The sequence below is a fragment of the Populus euphratica genome, unplaced genomic scaffold, assembly GCF_000495115.2.
Source record: "Populus euphratica unplaced genomic scaffold, PopEup_1.0 scaffold440.1, whole genome shotgun sequence".
NCBI classification, from domain to species: domain Eukaryota; kingdom Viridiplantae; phylum Streptophyta; class Magnoliopsida; order Malpighiales; family Salicaceae; genus Populus; species Populus euphratica.
Window position 1 is genome coordinate 283,313 of NW_011500108.1, and position 23,154 is coordinate 306,466.

Sequence of the window (23,154 nt, forward strand, 5' to 3'; positions counted from 1 at the left end):
CCGCTCTTCATTCTCCCTCTTCGATGAATGCTATTCTTAACTGATAGTGGATAACAAGTCAAACTAAAAGAAGTTAGACTGTTAGAGTTGATTTATTTCGTGTTTGGAAATGATGTTAAAATCATGATTTTTTAAAATTTAATTTTTTTATTAAATTTTAATTTTTAATTTTTTAGATTATTTTGATATGTTAATTTTAAAAATAATATTTTAATATATTTTTAAATAAAAAATACTTTGAATTAGAAATACTATCACTATTTCAATCAGGTTATTAGGATAAAGGAGGTTTATTTTTTAGATTATTTTGATATGCTAATTTTAAAAATAATATTTTAATATATTTTTAAATAAAAAATACTTTGAATCAGAAATACTATCACTATTTCAATCAGGTTATTAGGATAAAGGAGGTCCTGAAAAAGGTAAATCTTTTTAAAACATTTTTCTTATCTTATTATGCCTCGCCGCAAGAGAATATTGTTAATAAGGGATGAATAGCTCCTTTATTATTTTAAAATATTATAAAAGAAGCTCAATGATTCGAATGGAGAGTAGTCAACATCATATAATAATTTTTCTTATTTACGAAAGAGAGAGGATAATCCAAAATAAAAATATAATTCACAATTTAACGAAGTATATATCAATTTCCATTTTTCTTGTTTTATTTCTCAGTAGATATACTAATTTCTCTCACTAATCATCATAAATTGAAATGATTCTGATTTTATTTAAGAAGAGTAAATAAAACTAAGAAGCGTTGATCTCTGCAAATAAATTATTTTCCCGGAAAAAGGGAACCTTCAATCATGCTAAAGAGAGAGTGAGAATATTGAATTGTTAGGAGCACGTACGTACCTTCATCTAGTGGCAAGAGTGGAGTGACTCCTTGAGCATGGGATCCTAACTTGTCCACAGCAAAGCAATTCAACACCACAAATCCAAAAACCAAGACAGAGAGAGTCTTCGACAGTAGTGATGGCCACAACGCCATGCGCAAAGCACAACTCGTTCTCTTGCTAATTGCTATATTATCTGGTAGAAATTTAGAACGGTGATCAAAGAACAACAAACAACAAGAAGAAACGGTGTGTTTTTCTCAGTAATGAGAGGTGGCTTGCTGGGGGGAAAGAAAAACACCAGCAAGGAGATTTTAAAGATGATCAACAGCGGGGGGCGCAGCTGATAGTTTTTGACAGGGGAGGTCAAAAATAATATAATAAAATAACTAAAAAGCTTATTTATTTAAAATAAAAAATATTATATTATTTCACATTTAAATACTAAAAATTAAAAAATTAAAATGTTTTGCAGCGGCCCGCCGGCTGCTTGCCTCCCCCTAGTTCTTTTGGAAATTTCTACTCGTTGGTTGGTGAAACATAAACGTGTTTTATAGAGCGGTAGAGAGAGAGAGAGAGAGAGAGAGAGAGAGCTGCATGAGGATACTGACATAGGAAAGTCCAGTGTTGGTGCTGGAAAAAAACCAAAGACGACTCAGAATATTCCATATAATGATAAAAAAAAAAAGGATAAACATTGCGTTTTTTCATCTTATAAATTTATCAACACTACAACGTGGCGGCTAATAAAACTTTTTTTTTTTTTATAAAAAATAGATATTTGATATTTTATTTTTTAAAAGAAAAGGAAAAGTTTAATTTAAGAAGTTATTATCTAGTATTATGGTTACTAAAAACTCTAATTGATCAACAGAGATTATATGATACGAGACTAACCCTAATTGATCAATAGAGATTATATGATACGAGATTGATTACACGAAAAGAAAGATACTATCACTTCTTAAATGTCCTATTTAAAACAAGTTGCATTGGTGATTTCGTCTAAAATTGTTAAGAATTTATTTTTTGAGGTTTTATCACTTCTTAAATGTCCTATTTAAAACAGGTTGTATTGGTGATTTCGTCTAAAATTGCTAAGAATTTATTTTTTGAGGTTCTTTCTATCATGTTCTTGACTCTGGTGTCAGTGAACAATTCTTACAAATATTTTCAATTCTGGTATTGATAAATATCATACAAACCCAAAAAAATGTGATGTTCCTGACTTTACCCTTAATGAATAATTTCACAAAAAATTGAATTTGAAGAAGAATTTTTCTATGTTATTTTTTTTGTTTACCCTTTATTGTTGTTTGTCCTTTTTAGATGGAAGTAAAAAAAAATGTTGCACAATAGATTTTACATGTGACAAGTAATGATCCATAGATTGAGTATATAGTAGAAAAAAGTACAAAACACAAAGAAAAAAAATAAAAAAAGACTTGAGAGGCCATCAATAAATCAACAAAGATCCCCAAATATTTTAAAAATTTTATAATATTGAAAAGAACTTATTTATTGGGTTTGCATCCAGCCAAATTAGTCCAATTACTGGTTTAGAATAGTAACCTGACCAATATATTTTCCTCTACAAGTGTGCATGAACTATTCATGCATGATTGTCATTGATAGAGGGGGTAATTAAAAGTGAAAGAGAGGAAACAAAATGACTTGTATGATTTGGATGAAAATTTGCAGGTGTAGCAAATCCTCTATGTTTGACTTCTTAACTGCCTTCAGCCCCTTCTTTTTTGTTCTTTTTATTTCTGCTTCTCCATTCAATTCTCTCTTCATATCTTTTGTATTTTTTTCCTTCTTTTTTTTTTTGCTCTCATTTTCTCTCCTTTGCGTTCGGTCCTCTGCAATATTTTTTTCTTCTCTTCTGAATCCCCCTATTTGTTCTCTCCCCCTTTTGATTCGTTCCCTCCTCTGCCTTCTATAGGATTCCATGCTGCTTATGTTCCTAGGACCATGATAAGGCCTAGGAACATTGTGTTTCAATCGAATTGGGGCACCAACAATCCCATCCATATTGGACTCCCTTTTATAAGCACGAGGGTTTGAGAAATTCATCCTTATCTCTTAGGGATTGTAATCTTCATGAAGATAAATTTTGCGATTTGAGTTCTGATTAGTCTGGGATGCCGATATTTCTTAATTTTCTTCTTTGGAGGTGGGCTTTCAGCTTTGGAGGAAGAAGAAGAACAATGCATGTTTGAAACAGTGCCATTTTGGATTGGGAATTATCATTTCTCAATTTGATCTTTGAAGTTTTTAAATTTTGCATTCAAGTCCTTGATCTTTTAATTTTAAATTTTAACCCCTTAAAATTAAATTAAAAAGCAAATGGTTCAAATTTGGGTTATAACATGTAGATCTCTTCTTTTTTTTTTATTGCTCTTTATTTGGTTTTAGTTTTTTTTTCCTTCAATTTTATCCCTTACCATTTGGATTTATTTAATTCTTATATCAAATTTGATCCTTATTATTTTAATTGCTATTTTTTATATCCTTTTCTTAATTAAATTTGTTTTTCAATTTAGTACTTCATCATTTTACTTTTACGTGTTATTTTGTCCTTATTTTTTATTTTTTTCTTTAAAATATTTTTTTTAATTTCATTCTTTAACATTAGATAATAGAAAATTGGGCTTCATCATATTTTTCAGTGCAATGATCCCGATTTCATGAGTCAGGTAACGGGTATGAAATGTTAACTCAGATTGATATCGGTATTTTTTATACTATTTTTTTATTTCATTCTTCAACATTGAGTTTATTGAAAATTAAGCTTTTTTATTTTTTTATTTTCTTTTTATGAGGATGGTCCAGTCTCACAACTCGAGTTGCAAGTTTGTCATGATAACTTGGATTGAGTTATGACTTTTTTTCTATCTTCATTAAAAAAAATTGATTTTTTTCTTCAATATTAGGTTATCTTAGAATTCAACTTCATAATTTGTATAACACCCAAACATCGCGGCGACTAATTATAAAAATTTTCTATGAAAAAAGAATAGATATCTAACATCTTGTTCATTGGAAAAACATATCTAGTTTAAGGAGTCGCCATTTAGTATTATAGTCATTATGAACCCTAACTGATCAATAGAGATTCTAATGATACGAAATTGGTTATGCAAAAGGTAAGATGATATCACCCTTTAAGCGTCCTCTCTAAGATAGGTTACATTCCTGGTTTTGTCTAAAATTGCTAGAAGTTTGTTTTTTTTCGTCCTATCATGTTCTTGACTTTAGTGTCAGTAAATAGTATTTATAAGTATATTTCTTGTTTTGGCATTGGTCAATAAGTTTGCAAGTATGCATGAACTGTTCATACTAGTAACCCAACTCCTTTTTTTTTTAATTTGCAAGTATGCATGAACTGTTCATGTGCTTACTACAGGAGAAGAGTAATTAAAAATTGAAAGTGACTTACCTTTTTCTGGCAACAAGATGGAAGTGCTGGATGAAGCACTCCTTAGACTCCCAGTCTGCTCCTCGTCTTCTCTTTTTTTTTTCTTTTATATTTCTACTTTCTCAAGAGCTAGTCCTTTTCCCTCTTCTGCTTTTTTTTCTTTTTATTTTCTCTTTGTTTTCTCCTCTTTGTGTTTTCTTCTTCTTCTTCTTCTTTACGGATCCTCCTTTACCTTTTATAGGCTTACATGCTGCTTATCTCCCTAGGATCATGATAAGGCTTGGAAACATTGTGTTTCAGTTGGATTGGGGCACCAACAGTCCCGCCCATGTTGGACTCCTTTTCATATGCATGAGGGCATGAGAAATTCATCCTTATCTCCCCGAGGTTGTAATTTTCATGCAGATAAGATTTGTAATTTGAGTTCTCGTTGAACTGGGATGCTGGTGTTTCACAATTTCCTTTCTTTATTTGTAAGTAGGCTTTTAGTGTCCGGGGAAGAAGAAGAATAACAGTGCATGTTTGGAACGGTGCTGTTTTGTACAGGGAACGACCATTTCTCAATTTGGTCCTTGAGGTTTCCAAATTTTGCATTCAAGCCCCTGATATTTTAATTTCAAATTTTAACCCCTTAAAATTAGATTAAAAAAAAAATGGATCAAAATTGGGTTATAACAATTTCTTTTTTCTAACAATCATTCTTTTTTTTTTTTGCAGGCCATCGTTATCATTTTTTCTTTTTACATTTTAATACATTTATTATGGTGTTTTTTATCATATAATTAAATTAAACTATCTTACTAGACCTACTATGGTCATACCATATGTTTACAACTAGAATATAGCCTAAAAAAGTAGAGTATAGATAACTGTATGTTTTGTTTTTTAATTTCATGTCTTTTGTAGGTTTGTTGGTCACTTTAAAACTAGAATTGCTTAATTAATTATTATTATTTTGTCATCATATGAGTAGATGCCAAAACACGTTTTTAAACAAACATTAAACTACTTCTAAATCAAAAGACAAGTTTAATTTTTCAGAATTGTTTTAGTAAATTATTCTCACAACACCCATTTGATCTTAATATTTTGATTAGAGCTATAAGATCATGCAAAATATTGAGGATTAATGTTTTTATGAGTTTTAAAAAGGTCGGGGATTGCATCTAGTGCTTGTGTGATATACCCTAGGATTCAACCATTTTTTAACATTACATTTATCTAGTTATGAATGAAACTAAAATACTAAATGACACTTTCATAAAAATATCTTTTGATTTCAAAATATGAATGACACATATACTTAACTAAAAATGCAGTATAATCCCCAAAATCAATATTTTAACAAAGCTCAATAACCTATGTGCACTCTTTGCCTTCCAAAGCTTTATTAGTATTCTTCAATACACCATTGTATATCATATTATGAGTTATTTCCTTTTTAGAACACACTTTTTGCCTACAGGTTGACCTTTGATGAAGATCTCCATAATCCATTTTCTTTGTATGAACTTATAAGTTTAACTTTAAGGTTTTTGTCTCACCCATGTTATATAGTTTGGCCATATGATGCTTTTTTAATATTTCTTATATAGTGTCAATAAAGTGATTATTATCAATATATATTGCTTTTATAATTGCTTCTACATATTAGCAAGGGCTTTTGGTGCCTCGATGAGCCTATTAATTAATGTGTAAATTATAGTTTATGATATGCTTTGAGAATCTTTTGATCTGTTTTTCAAGATGAGGCTTTTTATAGAGCAAATATAAGTGTAATTGATACTTGAGGGCCACTCATACTAGTTTTTTTATATTCATTTAGCAGCTTGAGCTGGGTCAGAGCTTTCAAAGAAAGTTTGGGTACTTAGGGTACTACTTCTTTATAAGAATTAAGTTTAGTATGAAGTCTTTGATATATTCTAAACATTTAGAAGAGAACTCTTTATCAAGGAAGGAGACATCTATGATGTTGAAAGTAAATTGATTTCTAGAAATTAGTTGGACTAATCGACCGGTATGGAAACGATCGACCGATTCAATCGTCAAAATACAGTTCTAGCTTAGATTAAGATTTTCTTATGTTAGTTTAATTCCTTTATAATCTAGGACTTAATGCCTATAAATAGAATTGTAATATAAGGCATTATTAAGTGAATACACATAGAGAAATCAAAGAGAGAAAGTTAACCTTCCTCTCGTTCTTCTTCTCATTCTTTAGATTTATTCTTGAGTTTTTCTTTATCTTGCATTATTACGTTGATCTCATACCACACCTGTTTTACCTTTAATAAATGGTATTAGAGTTCAAGTTGATTGTTTGTTATGGCCAATCCTAACTTTTCACTTCAATATCCTTGTTTAACAAAGGACAACTATGAAATATGGTGTATTTGTGTAAAAGCTTGATTAGATTCTCAAGATATGTGTGAAATGATTGAGAATAGCTTTAAAGAGTCTATGGAAGGAGTAACGTTGACTTTAATCCAGAGGGAGGTCGTGCAAAACACATAAAGAAATGATCAACAGACAATTACAATCATACACTACTATTTGGATGATGCTACTTTTGAGATAGTGGTTAACACAACCACTACCAAGCAAGCATGAAAATTTTTACAAGTATCAAACCAAGAAGCTAGCAATGTGAGAAAGGTACGTTTATAAAAGTTACATGGTGACTTTGAAAAGTTATATATGCTTGAATCGAATAATATTTTAGATTATTTTACTAGAGTTTTAGTCATATACAATTAAATGAAAAGATACAGGGAGAAGATAGAAGAGACACGTGTGGTAGAGAATATTCTACATTCATTGCAATAAAAGTTACATTATGTTGTAGTTGCGATAGAGGAATTGCAAGGCTTGAATTTTCTTACTGTAGCACGTGTGCAGTGTCACAATGATTATCCTTTTAAGTTAAGGTAGTCAAGTATGGTCTTTGATTTTTTTTTTCGGGGAGTCACCACCTAGTACTATAGCTACTAGGAACACTGACATGTTTTTTTCCAGAGATTCTAGGTAAGGAACTAATAGCGTAAAGGAAAGGTATTAACGTTCCGAATATACCTTATCTAAAGCAAGCTGCATTATTTTTTTTATTTGTTTGCTATGGTATGACGATGTCTATTTCTACCATCCTACTATGGCAGGTTTGCTATGATGAACAAACCCTGATTTTCTAGGTCAAAAACTCGGTCTGGAAAGGTGAAATATCTTCCATTAATGTTGAGGTTTTTTTCAAGGAAAACTGGAATTTTTGCTATCCCATCATTCCAAATAATATTCTAAATAAAATTCCTAATGGATTTTATCCTTGTATTAAAAGTGAATAAATTGTATTATTTATAATAATATTTTAAATATTAACCTTATATAGGTTTTTTATCCTTATATTAAAATGAGTAATAAAATTATTATTCATAACTATCATGGATCTGGTTTTTTATCGTTGTAACCTTAAAAAATTCAAACAAAAGAATGCCATGTGTCTTTGCTCATTCAGTGTAATTCCTCTTAGTCTCCCTTTGTTCTCATTCTGTGTGTCTCCCTACGTCCAATGTGGTCTCCTTCTATTTCTCTTTGTCCCTTTTCTAGTATTCTTTTGCACCTCCTCTATTTGTTCTCTCTCCGATTTTGTGTCATAGCCTTTCTGTGGTTTTTATAAAGGTTGCCAATTCTATTTCCATAGATATTTTATTTTTTCAATTAGAATAAAATGTTTCAGTTTTGAAGTGTTTTGATATCCTATTTCGAGCTTGTATTATTCTTATATATATATATATATAAAATTCAACAAACATGATTCAAATTCAAGATAAATTAATTATAAATTATGCAAATATAAATATAATGTCAAATAAATGTAATTTTAAAATTTAAAATATTTTAAAATAATTTAGATTAAATAAATCTTTAACTTAAACTAATTCATATAAAACCAGGTTAATATTATCAAAGCTAATGGGATCTAAATTTTTTTTTATTTTGCTCAAATTTCTATAAAGTATAAACATGAAAAAATACAACATTATAAACCATATATATTAGTAATAAATCTAATTTTAAAAAATTATTATTATTATTAATGAAAATAGTAATAATAATTTTTAATATTATTATTAATATCATTGTTATTAAAAATAGTAACGAAAAAGAACTTTATATGCTTTAATTTAATTAATTAAATTAAATCAGTTTCAATTTGATTTAATGGTTTTTTAAGATCAGAACGAAACATGTGAAATCAAACCGGAATATTTCAGATGAAATTTAACAAAAAATCTGGAACAAACTGAAATGTAAAATAAAATAAAAATTATTTTATTTTATTATATTTTTTAAATTAATATAAAATATTTTGGTAGTTTCATGGGAATGAAACTTGAGAGCATCTGCCTAGACAATACAACGTGGGCATGAGAAACGAAGGCCGTGCAAAATCAGATTGTTAATTAAGAAAACGAGACACAAGACAAAGAAGAGGGCTGTATATGTCGGCCCATTGGCCAAGTTGTGTAGTAATTAATTTTAGTTTCCTTGTTTTTATTTTCTGTCACAATTATAGATACAGATTAGATTGCAGGAGTGCACGGTACCTAATGGTCTGGTGTTGACTTTGACTTGTAAATGACAACCACCACTTATGCTAATAGATAAATGTGAGATTAGTTGTGATGCGTACAAATTAATTTAAATATTTATGTTAATTAAAAAAAAATAGATAATAATTTTCAAACCTGACTATTTGATCGATCTGATTTAATAATTAGATCACAAGTTAATTTAATAATTAAATTATAAATTAGATAGATTAATCTGAACTAATTTGGATGAATGAAAAAAAATCAAATATGACAATTATTTTGATATAAGTACTGTCATATAACAATAGAATTTGTAGCTAAAAAAGGGCATGATATAAAAATAGATCATGTAACATAAGAAGAGATGTAAGTACCTTGAAGCATGCCCACAAATAGCAATTGGTCTATATTGTCAACATGCTTCTGTATTGATTTTAGAACAGAATTAAATGATGAAACTCTCTTTCGAACACCTGGGATCTTTGTTGCATGCTGCATGATAAATGGCAAGGGTGTATCTTCCAACAACTGATCAAGCTCTGAAAACATAATTTTTTATCGATGATCCAGACTCAAATGCTCAAAAACATGGAATAATCAAACACCTTAAGGATCAATGCAGAAAAAGAATAAAGACCAATTCAAATTATATCCACTATGGGAAGCTTTGTTCGTCAATATTTGAACTGCTTGATACTGGAGCTCAATGAGCTGCTCCATTCTTTCAATATAATTATAGATGTTGTAGTAGTATATTTGTTTATTAAATATTACACTCCAAAAGATAACTAGGTACGTGGGCATGAAAAAACTCATGTTAAATCCATCAAATTATGACTAATAAAGAAAATGAGAAACTCTAATAACTACCCCACTTGTTGCTAGCATCAAGTCACTGTTGTGTATTCAGTAGCATAAAAAAATAGCTGATGTGTAGCAAAATCTTTACTAATCATTGCTATTTGGCTAAAATATTTAACAAATTGTCTGCAAAACATTGCTAGTCTATGGAAACTACGGACCTCGCTTATTGTTCGTGGAGTCGGCCAAGCTCAAATGACAAATCTTTTCTTCATCTATCTTAATTCTATCAGCACTTATTTCGAACCCCAAGAATAGCAAGCTACTCGTCATAAAACTGCACTTTTCCAAATTAACATACAATTTATTTTGCTGCAGAATTTGAAGTACTTCCCTCTAGTGTGCAAAATGATTAGATTGGGTTTGGCTGTAGATTAATATATCAACGAAGTATACCACCACAAATTTTCTCATGATAGGTTTTAATACCTGGTTCATGAACCACATGAAAGTAATGGGTGCATTGGTTAGTTTGAACGATATTACTAACCATTCATATAAGCCCTCCTTTGTTTTAAAAGTAGTCTTCCACTCGTCTCTTGGTTTGATCTGAATTTGATCGTACCCGCTTCATAAATCGAGTTTTAAAAAGACTTTGGACTTGGATGACATGTCTAGCATATCTTTTAATCGAGGGATAGGAACCTATATTTAACAATGACCTTGTTGATTGCTCGGCTAGCAATGCACATGTGCCAACTACCATTTTTCTTTGGCACTAATAAGGCTAGTACTGCACAAGGGCTCATGCTCTCCTGTACTAATCCCTTCTCAATTAGTTCTTCTACTTGCGCTTGTAAAACCTGACTTTCCTTGGGATTCATCCAGTAATAGGGGTGATTTGACAAATTAGCACCTAGCATGAAATCGATCTGATGTTGTATGTCCCATATAGGAGGTAACTCATGAGGTAGGTCTAACAGTATAACCTCCTGAATTCCTCTAGTAGTGGTAGCAATGTAGGTGGAATGTCAATAGAATCTCTACCAACTTCTCCTCTTACTACTACAACAAAAATCTCTCTGACTTCCTTAATCTCTTCCATGAATTTGCCCCCATACACTAGCAATATTGGTTTTCCTTGTAGCTTTGGTTTAATGCTTGCAAACTCTTTTTTTATAGGACCTAGAACGACCATCAGCCCCCCCTTCATGAAGACATAAACGTTGTCACGGCCTCTGTAAGTGGCATCTACATCATATTGCCAGGGACGTCCCAAGATTATATGGCAGGCATCCATTTCCACCACATCACATGTAACCTCATTTGCATAATTCTTCCCAATTGAGAATTTAATGTGGCAAACTTCAGTCACTTTTACTTCAGTGCCATGTTTGATCCAGTCAATTTTATACGGTGCAGGATGCTTCCTAGTTTGCAATCCCAATTTAGTAACCATTGCTTTTGATATTATATTTTTGCTACTACCACTGTCAATGATAATATCACAGACCCTCTTGTTCACAGTGCACCTAGTTCTGAATATATTATGCCACTGAGAGGGTTCTTCTCGTTTTGGTGTCAATAGTAGCCACTGAACTACAAGAGACCGTGACAATAATTCGCCCTTGTCGCCTCCTGTTACTTCTTCTTCTTCATATGTATAGGCTGCTTCGTTATCATCTTTCTCTGTGCCAAAGAGGCACTCTTCTTCTGGCTCTATTAGGTTCACGGTACTCCTTCTTAGACACTAGTTGGAATGGTGTCCTGGCTGTCCACATCTATAACATTTATCTGATCCTAGACGAGCATAAGGATTTCTGGGCGTCACCTCGGGTGGAATGGTGTTGGCAGGCTTTGTTGGTGCTCCACTGCTGCTTGTTCCTCGTATAGTGTTAGGAAGGAGGGTTGGGTTGTTGAAGTTGTCAGGATCATTGGGTCTTTCCTTTGTTGATTGTTGCTCTATTATTGTCAAATGGATTCCTGGTCCCAACCATTGCCTTTGATTTATCTAATTGGGTCTCTGCCATGATAGCCAGTGCAACGGCTTTTGTTAGGGTGTAAATCATTTGCATTGCCACACTATCCTATATAGCCCAATGCAAACCTCCAACAAACCTGGCAACTTGTTGTGCCTCTGTTTCCAGTAGGTTATTTCATGATGATAGCCTATGAAATTCTTCCTGGAAAGCTTCAACGGTTCTGGCTTCTTGTTTGCATTCTTGATACTGTTTAAACAAAATTTGCTCGTAATCTAGTGGTAGATAACAGGAACGTAATAGTCGTTTCATTTTATTCCATGTTTGAATCATCCCCTTCCCTTGTTGCAACCAGGTACTTTGTAGTTGCTCCTACCAAGTAGAAGCTCCCCCTAATAGTCTATATGCGACTAACTTCACCTTCTTATCTTCAGGAATGTCCATGTAATCAAAGTACCTCTCAACTAATACCAACTAATCAAGGACCCCTTCAATATGAAGTTGTCCATTAGAATCGGGTAGGTCCATCTTCATTCGAAACATTTGTCGGTCTAGTTCCCTTTGGTATCCTCTTCGGTTTCCCCGGAGTATAGCTTCAGCTTCTTCTTCGTCCTCACTTAGGTTGTCCTCATAGACTAGTTGCCTTCGTAGGATTCCTAGAGGACATTCACAAGTTTCAACCTTTTCTCTATGATGTTGATGACCTTTTCTCTATGATGTTGACGACCCGGGGGATTGTTGATCCCCTGATTATTTCTTGCTGTCAGCCTAGCATAGGCTGCTTGGATATCACGTAAGGTTTGTTGTGTCTCATGCTAGAAAATTCTGAATTCAGTCCCTATAACCAGATTGTCCTTGCGGTCACCACCGCCAAGGGTTTTGCTTTTGTTACGTGGGTTTGCCATCTGACAGGATTAGGACTGCTCTGATACCAACTGACGTAGCGGAAGCTTATGTGGAAATAGGACGCACTTGTTTCCAGGTAAAATTGTTTGAATCTTCAAACCAAAAATTACATTCGAATCCATGAGTTCAGAAATTAAAATTCTCCAAGAGAAAGTTCTTTATTGCATTCAAAAAAGTACCTTACAATGAAAAGAGGCAGCCTTTATATAGGCTGCAAGTCCTAATTCGACTAGGAATATAATTGTTTAGGAAAGAAATAACTAGAATAAAGAAAGCAAATACTACAGCTAGAAAAGTAAATAAATCCTGATATTACGACATTAATTAGGACTCCTAAATAAGGAGGCAATCTGCTGTAAGGATACTCCAATGGTAACTGCAGTTCGTGATTTATCTGCATTTATATTATATCCTGCAATCTGCTCTTCCTCCTGCGATCTGCTCTTCCTCTCCTCCTGTAGACTATTCTACATCAGAAGGCAATCATTTATTGTTGGTGTATGAGTACATGGAAAATAACAGCCTTGCTCGTGCTTTGTTTGGTAAATTCAAAGAACATAATTTAATTGATTTCAAGCTCTTGGCTCTTAGATGTTTCCATACATGTAAAGGTATGCATGCTTGTATGGGAAGGGACAAAATACTCACCTTATACTTAGCATCACTGTTGATCTTGTCTCAAAGGTCCTGAAGAATACCAGCTGAATTTGGATAGGGCAAGAAGGCACGAGATTTGTGTTGGTATAGAAAAAGGTTTAGCTTATCTTCATGAAGAATCAAGATTGAAGATCGTTCATAGAGACATCAAGGCCACCAATGCGTTGCTTGATAAGAATCTAGACCCGAAGATATCTGACTTTGGGCTAGCCAAACTTGATGAAGAGGAAAACACCCACATAAGCACCCGAGTTGCCGGAACCCTGTTAGCCTGCTCTCAACTGCTGTATCTTGTTAATACATTTTAGTTCTTATATTTTAAGTTGATACAATGAAAGGAAAAAAGAGAGCCCATCCTACAGCTTCAAACAGATTTGGTCAGCAACCAAAACTTATCCCACGTCCAATAATATAAAAAAAACTGAAAAAGAGCCATCCACCATAAGATATAAGTCTTTTGAATAGAACTCAGTCTAAGCTGTTTGATATATTGGTTATTTTTGCAGCGGGTATATGGCACCTCAATATGCAATGCGGGGTCATTTGACTGACAAAGCAGATGTCTACAGTTTTGGAATCGTTGCTTAGGAAATTGTCAGTGGGAAGGGTAATACTAGTCATCGAACAAAGGAGGACACTGTTTATCTTCTTGATTGGGTAGAAAGAGTTTCTCGCCGTCTTGATTTATTTATTTTTGTTACTATCATTGATTATATATATCCATCTTGTTTTCTAGGCATTGGTTTTGAAGAGAAAGGGACTTTGCTGGAGCTTGTTGATCCAAAACTAGGCCAAGACTATAACAAAGAAGAGGTGATAACAATGATTAATGTGGCTCTCCTCTGCAGTAATGTCTCTGCAGCAGTTAGGCCTGCGATGTCTTCAGTAGTAAGCATGCTCGAAGGAAAGGCTGCTGTTCAAGATATTGACATTCCAGATAAAAGCATGTCAACAGATAAGAAGATTGAACAAATGAGGAGGCATTTTCAAGTTATCAACGAACAGGAAATAAGTGAGACTCGTACTCTGTCAATGGATGGACCGTGGACTGCTGCTTCTACATCTGCTGGTGATCTTTATCCAGTCTCTTTGGATTCTGACTATTTGAAGGGTAGAGATTAGAGAAGTTTGCTCCAATCTGCTTCATCAACTGCCCATCCATCATCATCTTATTACTTTTGTTTTTAAGTATATTTCTTTGCCTTGTTATCATCATTTCTGTTCATACTTGTTAACTTGTTTGAGGGCTAATTCCGTTAGTGGCATATTATAACTTTTTCGAAACTTCCAATCAAATTTTTCCTTCCATTTTCTGTAAGTTACTCAATAATTTGATGACATGTCCTTCGACCTTAACTTGTTATGTTAATCTAGTACTTATATCAATATCTTATTTCTTAATGTAGTTTATCTTAATAAAAGTACCCTTTTTAATAATTCTATATTTAATGGATTAAAATATTTTAAATTATAATAAATATTTTTAAAAATAAATTGATATCAACAAATCAAAATATTTGTAATTGATTGAGAAAAGGTACATAGGTGATTTCCTAGTAATACATTTATTCCATTTTTTTCTTCTAATTTTTCATGTTATTTTCTTATCTTTAGAACTATTTCTTACCTATCATGTATGTTGCCTAGGATCCTATCTTTGTTTCTCGAGTTGGTTGTTGGTTTCTGACATATTTCTAATGCGCTGTTCTTATTCTCGATGATGTAGTTCGTTTTTTTAACACCAATTTTTTTAGATTTTTGCCCTATCCTGCTACATGTTAAGGATTTCAAGCATTCTTCCCCTATGTTTTCCCTTATTTTCTCATGTGCTGCACTCTTTCTTCCCTAGAATTTTAATCCTTCTTGCCAAACCAACTAGCTTTGATGTAATGGCTTCCGATGTTGTAATATTTTCCCTTTCTTTTCTTGTCCTGTACATAGTTTGTGACCCCTTGCAACTGCCCTACGAACTTAATATGATGTTTTTATCCTACTTTTTCCTTATTTTCCCTTTTCTTTGTTTCCTTTTTCATTGAATATTTTCCATTTCTGTGCTTAATTCAGTTATGCTTGGGTCCCATTTCGTTTCAAGTCGCACCACGCTAGTCCTGCCTTGCCTTTACTACTTGTGTGTGTGTGTGTGGCAACACGAGTCTTGCCACACAATGTGCAAACGGGAGTCTAAAACTTACAACTAGCTAAGAAAAATATGTGTGGCAACGTGAGTCTTGCCAAGATGGCTCCGTACTTTGTAGTGTTGTTTTCTCTTTGAACCTGTCTTCTCCCTCTAAGTTAATTTTTTCCCCCTTTATTTGCCTTTACCTTTCCACCTCAACTAGTCCCAAAAAAAAAAAAAAACCAATTAAATTACTACTGCTACTACTAGAGGACGAAGGAAGATAAGTATGCTTGGTCTAATTTCTACTAATGTCATCAACATTTGTCCAATTCGAAAGACGAAGCTCAATATGTAATGGAAGACAAGTTTTTGTTCAAATGCTCTTTAGGATCATGAAAAAGTGCTTCTATACAAAAAGCAATCTGCAGATTTGGAAAAATGGTGACATACAATGCTGACAATGCCAATTCGAAAGACCAAGCTCTCCAATGTTTTTTATTTCTTAACAAAAGAATCAACATATACCAGAACAAATCATTTAAATGTATGACTTGATTACTCAGAAATCCTATTTGCAAACTCCGAATACTACCAGACCAAAAGAAAGGGAGGGACTATTTCATCAATTTCCTTTGATCAATCTAAGTTGACGTCGTAAAGATCCTTAAGAAGCTTGGTCGATGAGGAATCTATGATCTCATCCTTACTTTGGATAGAAAATTCAGAATCCATCCACGGTCCATCCATTGATATGCTTTTCTGTATCTGACTGCTTTGAGATCCATTTGAGACGTGTGTTTGGCTATCATGTGAGAGAAGCTCAAAGGCTTTGAACCTTGCATCCTGGTCCATGGTACTGCGCTTGACTATTGGAGCTTGGACTGGAATTTGACCCTCAAGCATCTTCACTGCAGAAGACATTGATGGCCTCAAAGTGGGAGATGGGTTGGTGCACAAGAGAGCCAAGTTAAGTATCCTCAATGCCTCTATTTTTGAGTAGCTTGAACCAAGGCTTGGATCCACAAGCTCTAGAAGGTTTCCTTGCTCTTGCAGGACATAGGCCTAAAATTATCAATGACATGCATTTTCCATCAGCCAACAATCATGCTCATTGGTGGTCAGTGTAAATGTAACATGTGTAGACAGAATTCTGAAAGGAAAGGATATAAGTTACCCAATCAAGAAGATAAACAAACTCCTCCTTCGGCCTGTAATTCGTGTTGCTCTTCCCACTGACAATTTCTAAAACAACAACCCCAAAGCTGTAAACATCTGCTTTATCTGTCAAGTAACCCCTCATAGCATATTCTGGAGCCATATAACCTCTGAAGAGAAATTAGAAAGAACCAGAAAAGTATTGGCCATGAGCTTGTAGAATAAACATATATGTTCTTTTCCTTGTATAATCAATCATATACAAGGCGATAATCATTTGTGCTGCTGTTATTAGATGCCATAAAGAAATATGTCTGCGTTTTACAATATTTCCATTTGATATCCATATTGTTCAAAGTATAATTACCAAAATAATAATAATAATAATTTATCCCTTTACCACACAACCAAGGAAATTAAATTGAAAGAACAAAGGGAAGAAAGAACTCACATTGTCCCAGCAATCCGCGTGCTAATATGAGTGTTTTCTTCTTCGTCAAGTTTAGCTAAACCGAAGTCAGATATCTTGGCATTTAGATCCTTATCAAGCAGCACATTAGTTGCCTTTATGTCTCTGTGTACAATTTTCAGCCTGGACTCTTCATGAAGATAAGCCAATCCCTTTGCAATGCCCAACAATATTTTCTTTCTTGTTTGCCAGTCCAGTTTAATCTGGTGTTCATCACGACCTGATAGAGATGAGACAGAGGAACAGGAAAGCAATTTAATCTCATTCTCGTTCCATATACTACATAAACTGATACATTAAGGTGTTGGTCAAGCATTTACCAAAAAGGGCCCGAGCAAGGCTATTGTTTTCCAAGTATTCGTATACTAACAACAACTGATTTCCTTCAATGCAACAACCATACAGCTTCACGAGATGGGGATGCTGCAAGGCAGATATCATGCCTATCTCATTCACAAATTCACGATTTCCTTGTTTCGATTTGGCCGATAACTGCTTTACAGCAATTACAGAACCATCTGACAACATACCCTGAAATAAAATAGATTGAGATTTCAGAATGTTTTAAAAGATATTCCTTCCCTTTTATCACAAGCTTTTGCATGTGTGATAGATTTTATACAAGAAGGCCCCATACAGTAGAACATTTTGTCAGCACATAACCAAATTAAATAGTAAACTGGAACATTCATAAATACCTTGTAAACTGGACCAAATCCTCCTTCTCCTATCTTATTTGCAGGGTCAAAATTATTGGTCGCATGTTTAATTTGCCTTAGGCTGAAATAACCAGTTTGGAGATCTAGAGCACGGAGTTCTGTGGTGAGCAGAATCTTAGAATCAGCATGACAAGGATAATCAAAAGTTCACAGCATGCACACAATCAAATAAGATACATGCTTCCTGTGCCATTAATCTTACCTTTATCTTCAAGGTCCTTCCCTCCCAAGTAACCTTTCTTCCGGAGGACCAGCAAAACCAATGCCGCAAGCACACATGGAGCAGCTACAATGCCAATAATAGCTCCAACTGATAATCCGCCACCGTTATCTACCTTAAAGTCTACAAGGAGAGAAATAAATTAAATAACAAGACCGTTGATGAAAACAAAAAATCCTCTTGATTTCGTCAAGACTTACTTGGAGTCACTGTAATGGCAGATATGAGAGGTCCATAGACACCCCTGTCAGGAACAGCAGTAGTACCTTTGCCTGACCAGTATAAGTGTATCTCCAGTGTGCTACCATTAACAATTATACCATCAAATACCTTAGTGATGCCAATACCAACACCTCCAGCTTCCTCCATAATATTGAAATTTGCCTCAACTACCTTCCCCTGCAGGAAGAAGTTCCGAGCATGACTTTTGCAGGTTTTAAAGAGTGTTACCACCCTTTTCTATGGAAACTTGGAAGGGATCCATAACACATGGTAGGTGTCATGAGGTTATTTAGAAATACAATCATAGATAAAAAGAAAAATCCTAAATAAATGCGCTAATTTGAAAATCATTTTACTCACTTGAATTGATATATCAAATATCCGCCTCCCAAGGCTGCTAAAAGTCTGATTATTGGAAAACATAATTTCAGCAAAGTGGAGCTGCACTTTGTAACTGCCCGCCAGCATGCACAGGCCATAGTACTTGAGTGATTGAGGAGCAAGGCGAGCAGTTCGGTAAAAACCTTCGCCGGTCACATTCAGACCATAAGAATTTGTTGCTTTGTAAGCGCCGTCATCATTGCCAATATGAGTCCCTGTACTGCTATAACCCCATCTTTCTGATATAGATGCAAATTCAGCTGCCCCACCTGTAGTCGTGTCGTCTTCATATTCATTATCACCAACAGTCTCACTGCTCCCTCCACAGTTTATGAACAAGGAATGGTCTGTAGAACGAAGGATCAATATCATAAGCTGCCTTCCCTAGGACAACAAGTCCTGTATTTATGTAATTACACCTTCATCGAACACCAGAGTACTGTTTTTACACACTTACATTGAGATTTTCTTGTGCAAACAAGGTCCTTGTTCAAGCACCAAGAAATCCTGTAGAGAAGAATGAGGGTTGTCGATAAGTCAAATTTCTAGATTTCTTGAAAGGCATCTTAGTGAAGCAGGAACTTACTTGTTGCTCCCAGTTGACACATGACTAGAAACTAAGTTCCTATATAATTTCAAAATAGAAGTTAGCAACCAACTTGAGACAAAGGAGAAGAAACAAGTAACGGGAAAAAAATAATGCCTACACTGGTAGCTGTTGACAACTTTGCTCAGCTGATCCAGTAAAATTGTTGTAAGATAAATCCCTGAAATAAAATTTCATGGCAGGGGTAATATAGTTGTTGATCGAGGAGAACAAATATTGGTGTATTTCATGTATAAAGAAATGTGTATAGCTTCACAATAGACTCACAGTTCTTTCCTGCTTTCCAATATCCAAGCAGGCACTTCTCCGGTTAGTAAGTTGTTATTCAGAAACCTACACATTAATAAACAGGTAATGAACCAGCAAGCTGTCAGTATGAGAAATATTTTAGAAACGATGATCCTGTGCCTTCAGAAAGCATGCGTTTATCGACTTACATGAACTTTATATTTGTCAAACTCTCTAACGGGCCAGGAATCTGGCCTGTCAACTTGTTAAAGCTCAGATCTCTGCAATGAAATATATACAAATTAATGAAAGCACGTGAAAAAAGCACTAGATAAAATTAGCTCTGGGCAATATAAACACACTGCAACGGAATGTCGGGCCAGTCCATGTTGTCAGACTAGTAATATTCAAGGTCCTATTACATCCTCTGCAGCATGGCTTTTATGAAAAACATGAGCCCCCACCATCATGATTTTGAATCATGCAGACTATATGCAGGTCTAGCTCATGCTCACAGAGAACATATGTTAAGATGTCTTCCACATATTTTATTACATTGTTAAAATGTAGAACATCACCAATAGCATCTCATATGACATATCAAGATTGGTTTGAAAACATCCCGACCTCACTCAATGAGAATCTAAAATAAGGAAAAATGAAATGCAAAACTGTCGGTTTTAAAAGAGGAAAAGGCTGGAACTTCATTGTTAGCTACATAAAAGTTGGGAAAGATCCTTGTTCAACCAGAATAAATAAGGAATCAACTTATTGCTATACCTTTACTGATTCACTTTGCTTTATCTTACTTTAAATGAAACCAAACGATAGAGTAAAGTGATGTCAATCACTTTACACATCTTGTCATTTTGAATCAGAGTAACATCATATGACGCCCATGAAATTAAGCGTTTCCATGAAGGTAGCTGTTACAGAAACTTACAGAGTATCTAGGTCTGCCATATTTCCAAGGTATTCTGGGATTGAACCAGTCATTGAGCAATTTCTCAGAATCCTGAGTAAAAAATAACTTGTAATCAATTACTGATGTGATATTGCTGTAACGATATATTTGATCAGTCTCATTCAACTCACAGTTTTTCCATTTTTGTCATATATTTCAGATCAGGGAAAGTTGAACTAGATCCTTTCAAATCCGATATTCTCCTGAAAAACCAAGACAATAGAAAAAATCAGTTTTCTCAATTATAGACTTACCGAAAAGCAACGAGGCAAAATTCTTTGAACTGAATGTGAATCTACAAGATAGGGAATTTAAGCTCACAAAATTGTTAATTCTTTTAACAGTGAAATGGTAGAGGGAATAGGACCCTCCATGGATGTTCCTTGCAAATCCCTGCAAAAGAAATATACCATTGTTAGGAATGCAAGAGGGAAAGGAAAATGGAATTCCATTCAGCTTGTGCTCGAGGACACATTAGCAGATAAATGGAACAAGGTAAATACTCACAATGTTGTAATGTTGGTCCAGTTCCCAATAAAGTCAGGTATCTTCCCTGACAGTTCACTTCCATCTATCCTACTGCAGGAGCATATGAAACAGATGAATATTTAAGCTCAGCACAGTAATTACTATATAAAAAAAAATTGTGACCCGCATCATCACTTACAAATCATTTAAATTCTTTAAATTGCCAAATGTGTCTGGTATTGTTCCTGAAAAATTGTTTGCGGAAAGAAGACTGCAGGGGTAAATAATACAAAGTTACAAATAATTTTTTTCTGAGTGAACATCAAATACTGGTACCAAACATAAAAAGACTTAGATTGAATATCATGAAGTAGATGCATAAAGAAACTCAGATAGAAGATGAAGGCATCTGTCTTACAGTCTCTCCAAGCTTTTCAAATTTCCCAGGTCTGGATGAAGAGACCCTCCTAGTAGATTATCTTCCAGGACCCTGCAAGATGCAATACCTATTTTATTGCAACTCAGAATTTCATTTACTGGACCAGTTGAGAACTTTGTTTTGAGACTTACAGGGACTTCAGAGTCGTAAAGCTACCAATTTCCCTAGGAATTGAACCGGAGAGACGGTTTGCCAGAAGAGACCTAAGGTATAGAAGAAAAAATAGTGAACAGGTTATTTATTCATGAATGGCCATATCACAGTTGAAAACTCCATAAGAAATACAAGTGAACAAACAAACTTACAAACTCTGAAGGTTTGGGAGCTCAGCTAGACTTCCTGGGATTGATCCATTTAAGTAGTTGCGAGAGAGATCACTGTACAATGCAGGATGCTTCATTTCAGTTATTCTAAAATTCAAATTCTCGCAGAGTGAAAAGAAAGGTAATATTCTACATTGCACATTGCAGCTGTAACAAAATCTTGCCAAGACGATAACAATAAAGGGAAGAAAAAAAAACTTCTTAAATGCGAGTGAACAGGGCTGTCTGTGTTTGAGAAAAGAGGCATTGAAACTTGGAAATTATTTCACCCGTAAATGTATATCAAACTGAGCGAATGTGGATGGGCTATTTGGCAACTAAACCATTCTAGAGAACCAAAAAGAACAAGAAAAAACAGGACAGGAGTCTATCAACTAAGACACAGTAACACTGGAGAATTTGAAACTTGCATAATGATAGCCCATTGAAGGAGAAAGCTAATCACTGAGATCATAAGCAAACTAATTAAAATCATCCATAAATCCAGATAGAAACTAATCTCCGCTGTCCAACAAAAAACTTGACTAACAAGAAATATATATATGCAAATGCCACTCACATTTCGAGCAGTTGGGTCAGATTTCGAAATTCCACTGGTAGAACTCCAGTCAGATTAAAACCCTTCAGCTTGCTGTCAGAAGAAGAGAAAAAAAAAAAAGATGATTACAAAGAGGAAGAGGTAAGAGGTGATAAGTGTCCGTACAACACCAAGACTCTGCGGTCGTTACCATAAGCTGAGGTTTAGGAATTGATACAGTGTTCATATAAAATTGGACCAGTACCAAATCCAAGAGAGAGTGTTTGCTACAAATATATTCTTCTAATTAATCAAAGGATTGCTTGAGACGAATCTAATCTCTATCTGAGTGGTTATTATATCTGAAGAAAAAGGAGGGATATAAGGAAACAAGTGCATACAAGCTGATGACATGACAGACGGTGTTATTTTCAAATGTACAGTCACATGTAACATTGCTTTGAATTCTGTCATTTTTGGGGGGGTCGCTGATGTACAGCTTCCACTGTGCGCTACTGCAGGAAGTTCGATCGATTGTCGTCCAATTGTTGTTTTTCAGTTTGTCGGATATTGTTTGAAGGATTTGCACTGTTGCATCAGATAGAAACAATACTTGTTAAGCAACACCAAGAAAAAAGGCACACAATAATGTGAGAGTTTGCTAGTAAAACAAATCAAAATTTCACGTCGATCAGCATAACTGTTCATGGGTGAGATAGACCTGCACAGATTTACTTTACTAGACCCTTCCTTTTTGGGATATATCACAAGGACATGGTCGAAACTCTCGATTTTCACCCAATATTTCGCACATATTTTAGAAGCCATTTTTTTTCATGTGCCTCCCAGAGCTTTCCTCTGCATATCTTGCTCAAGAATAGTGATAGGTAACTCCTTGATCACATTACACAAGAGAAAATAGTACAACCCAGTTGTTATAGTAAAAATACTTTGCACATTTGGAAAACCTAGCATAAATAAACTTCGCTAACAATACAAATCTGCCAGGGAGGCAGGAACCTTCCACCATAAATGAAAGCCGTGTTGAACAGAGGCAACTTTCAAGCAACAGTTATTACTTGAAACTATGAACATACCAAAAATATGTCACATTGAAGAAACGAAAAA

The 23,154-nt window shown here is 34.2% G+C and overlaps 4 protein-coding genes across 4 annotated transcripts in view; 1 reads left to right on the top strand and 3 right to left on the bottom strand.

Annotated features, from left to right (window-relative positions):
- The window catches only part of LOC105109686 (probable LRR receptor-like serine/threonine-protein kinase At1g53430), a 13,959-nt gene extending 12,682 nt beyond the window's left edge, over positions 1 to 1,277 (bottom strand). The window contains exon 1 of the mRNA XM_011004470.1: positions 862 to 1,277. Coding sequence (XP_011002772.1) covers positions 862 to 997 — 136 coding nt within the window. The 5' untranslated portion in view covers positions 998 to 1,277. The remainder of the gene's footprint in view (positions 1 to 861) is intronic.
- Positions 1,278 to 10,629: 9,352 nt separating this feature from the next.
- Positions 10,630 to 12,076, bottom strand: LOC105109690 (uncharacterized). Its single transcript, XM_011004474.1, has 4 exons — positions 12,009 to 12,076; positions 11,772 to 11,881; positions 11,485 to 11,636; positions 10,630 to 11,403 (listed from the first exon to the last, which is right to left on the bottom strand). Exons 1-4 carry the CDS (start codon positions 12,074 to 12,076, stop codon positions 10,630 to 10,632), a joined length of 1,104 nt encoding a protein of 367 aa, XP_011002776.1.
- Positions 12,077 to 13,046: 970 nt separating this feature from the next.
- LOC105109691 (probable LRR receptor-like serine/threonine-protein kinase At1g53420) lies at positions 13,047 to 13,889 on the top strand. The gene is made up of 3 exons (XM_011004475.1): positions 13,047 to 13,080; positions 13,223 to 13,460; positions 13,702 to 13,889. The coding sequence occupies exons 1-3, from the start codon at positions 13,047 to 13,049 to the stop codon at positions 13,781 to 13,783; spliced, it is 354 nt and encodes a 117-aa protein (XP_011002777.1). The 3' UTR covers positions 13,784 to 13,889.
- Positions 13,890 to 15,769: 1,880 nt separating this feature from the next.
- Positions 15,770 to 23,154, bottom strand: part of LOC105109685 (probable LRR receptor-like serine/threonine-protein kinase At1g53430) — an 8,690-nt gene continuing 1,305 nt past the window's right edge. Inside the window, exons 2-24 of the mRNA XM_011004469.1 lie at positions 22,428 to 22,614; positions 22,069 to 22,140; positions 21,492 to 21,563; positions 21,318 to 21,389; positions 21,166 to 21,237; positions 20,947 to 21,018; positions 20,787 to 20,858; positions 20,601 to 20,672; positions 20,411 to 20,482; positions 20,259 to 20,330; positions 19,525 to 19,596; positions 19,355 to 19,420; positions 19,188 to 19,247; positions 19,067 to 19,105; positions 18,938 to 18,987; positions 18,460 to 18,827; positions 18,078 to 18,276; positions 17,860 to 18,000; positions 17,637 to 17,755; positions 17,259 to 17,469; positions 16,921 to 17,158; positions 16,489 to 16,639; positions 15,770 to 16,376 (exon numbers count right to left, since the gene is read on the bottom strand). Coding sequence (XP_011002771.1) covers positions 15,951 to 16,376; positions 16,489 to 16,639; positions 16,921 to 17,158; positions 17,259 to 17,469; positions 17,637 to 17,755; positions 17,860 to 18,000; positions 18,078 to 18,276; positions 18,460 to 18,827; positions 18,938 to 18,987; positions 19,067 to 19,105; positions 19,188 to 19,247; positions 19,355 to 19,420; positions 19,525 to 19,596; positions 20,259 to 20,330; positions 20,411 to 20,482; positions 20,601 to 20,672; positions 20,787 to 20,858; positions 20,947 to 21,018; positions 21,166 to 21,237; positions 21,318 to 21,389; positions 21,492 to 21,563; positions 22,069 to 22,140; positions 22,428 to 22,614 — 2,975 coding nt within the window. The 3' untranslated portion in view covers positions 15,770 to 15,950. The remainder of the gene's footprint in view (positions 16,377 to 16,488; positions 16,640 to 16,920; positions 17,159 to 17,258; positions 17,470 to 17,636; positions 17,756 to 17,859; positions 18,001 to 18,077; positions 18,277 to 18,459; positions 18,828 to 18,937; positions 18,988 to 19,066; positions 19,106 to 19,187; positions 19,248 to 19,354; positions 19,421 to 19,524; positions 19,597 to 20,258; positions 20,331 to 20,410; positions 20,483 to 20,600; positions 20,673 to 20,786; positions 20,859 to 20,946; positions 21,019 to 21,165; positions 21,238 to 21,317; positions 21,390 to 21,491; positions 21,564 to 22,068; positions 22,141 to 22,427; positions 22,615 to 23,154) is intronic.

What these genes read in the sequence shown, in the direction of transcription:
- LOC105109691 (XM_011004475.1), top strand. Translation starts at nt 13,047, where the DNA reads ATGGAAAATAACAGCCTTGCTCGTGCTTTGTTTG. An exon ending in CCTTGCTCGTGCTTTGTTTG is followed by an intron (nt 13,081 to 13,222) that starts GTAAATTCAAAG and finishes CTTGTCTCAAAG; the next exon opens with GTCCTGAAGAATACCAGCTG. An exon ending in ACCCGAGTTGCCGGAACCCT is followed by an intron (nt 13,461 to 13,701) that starts GTTAGCCTGCTC and finishes TTATTTTTGCAG; the next exon opens with CGGGTATATGGCACCTCAAT.
- LOC105109690 (XM_011004474.1), bottom strand. Translation starts at nt 12,076, where the DNA reads ATGGACATTCCTGAAGATAAGAAGGTGAAGTTAGTCGCATATAGACTA. An exon ending in GAGGCACAACAAGTTGCCAG is followed by an intron (nt 11,637 to 11,771) that starts GTTTGTTGGAGG and finishes GGTTGGGACCAG; the next exon opens with GAATCCATTTGACAATAATA. An exon ending in CCAACACCATTCCACCCGAG is followed by an intron (nt 11,404 to 11,484) that starts GTGACGCCCAGA and finishes CATTCCAACTAG; the next exon opens with TGTCTAAGAAGGAGTACCGT.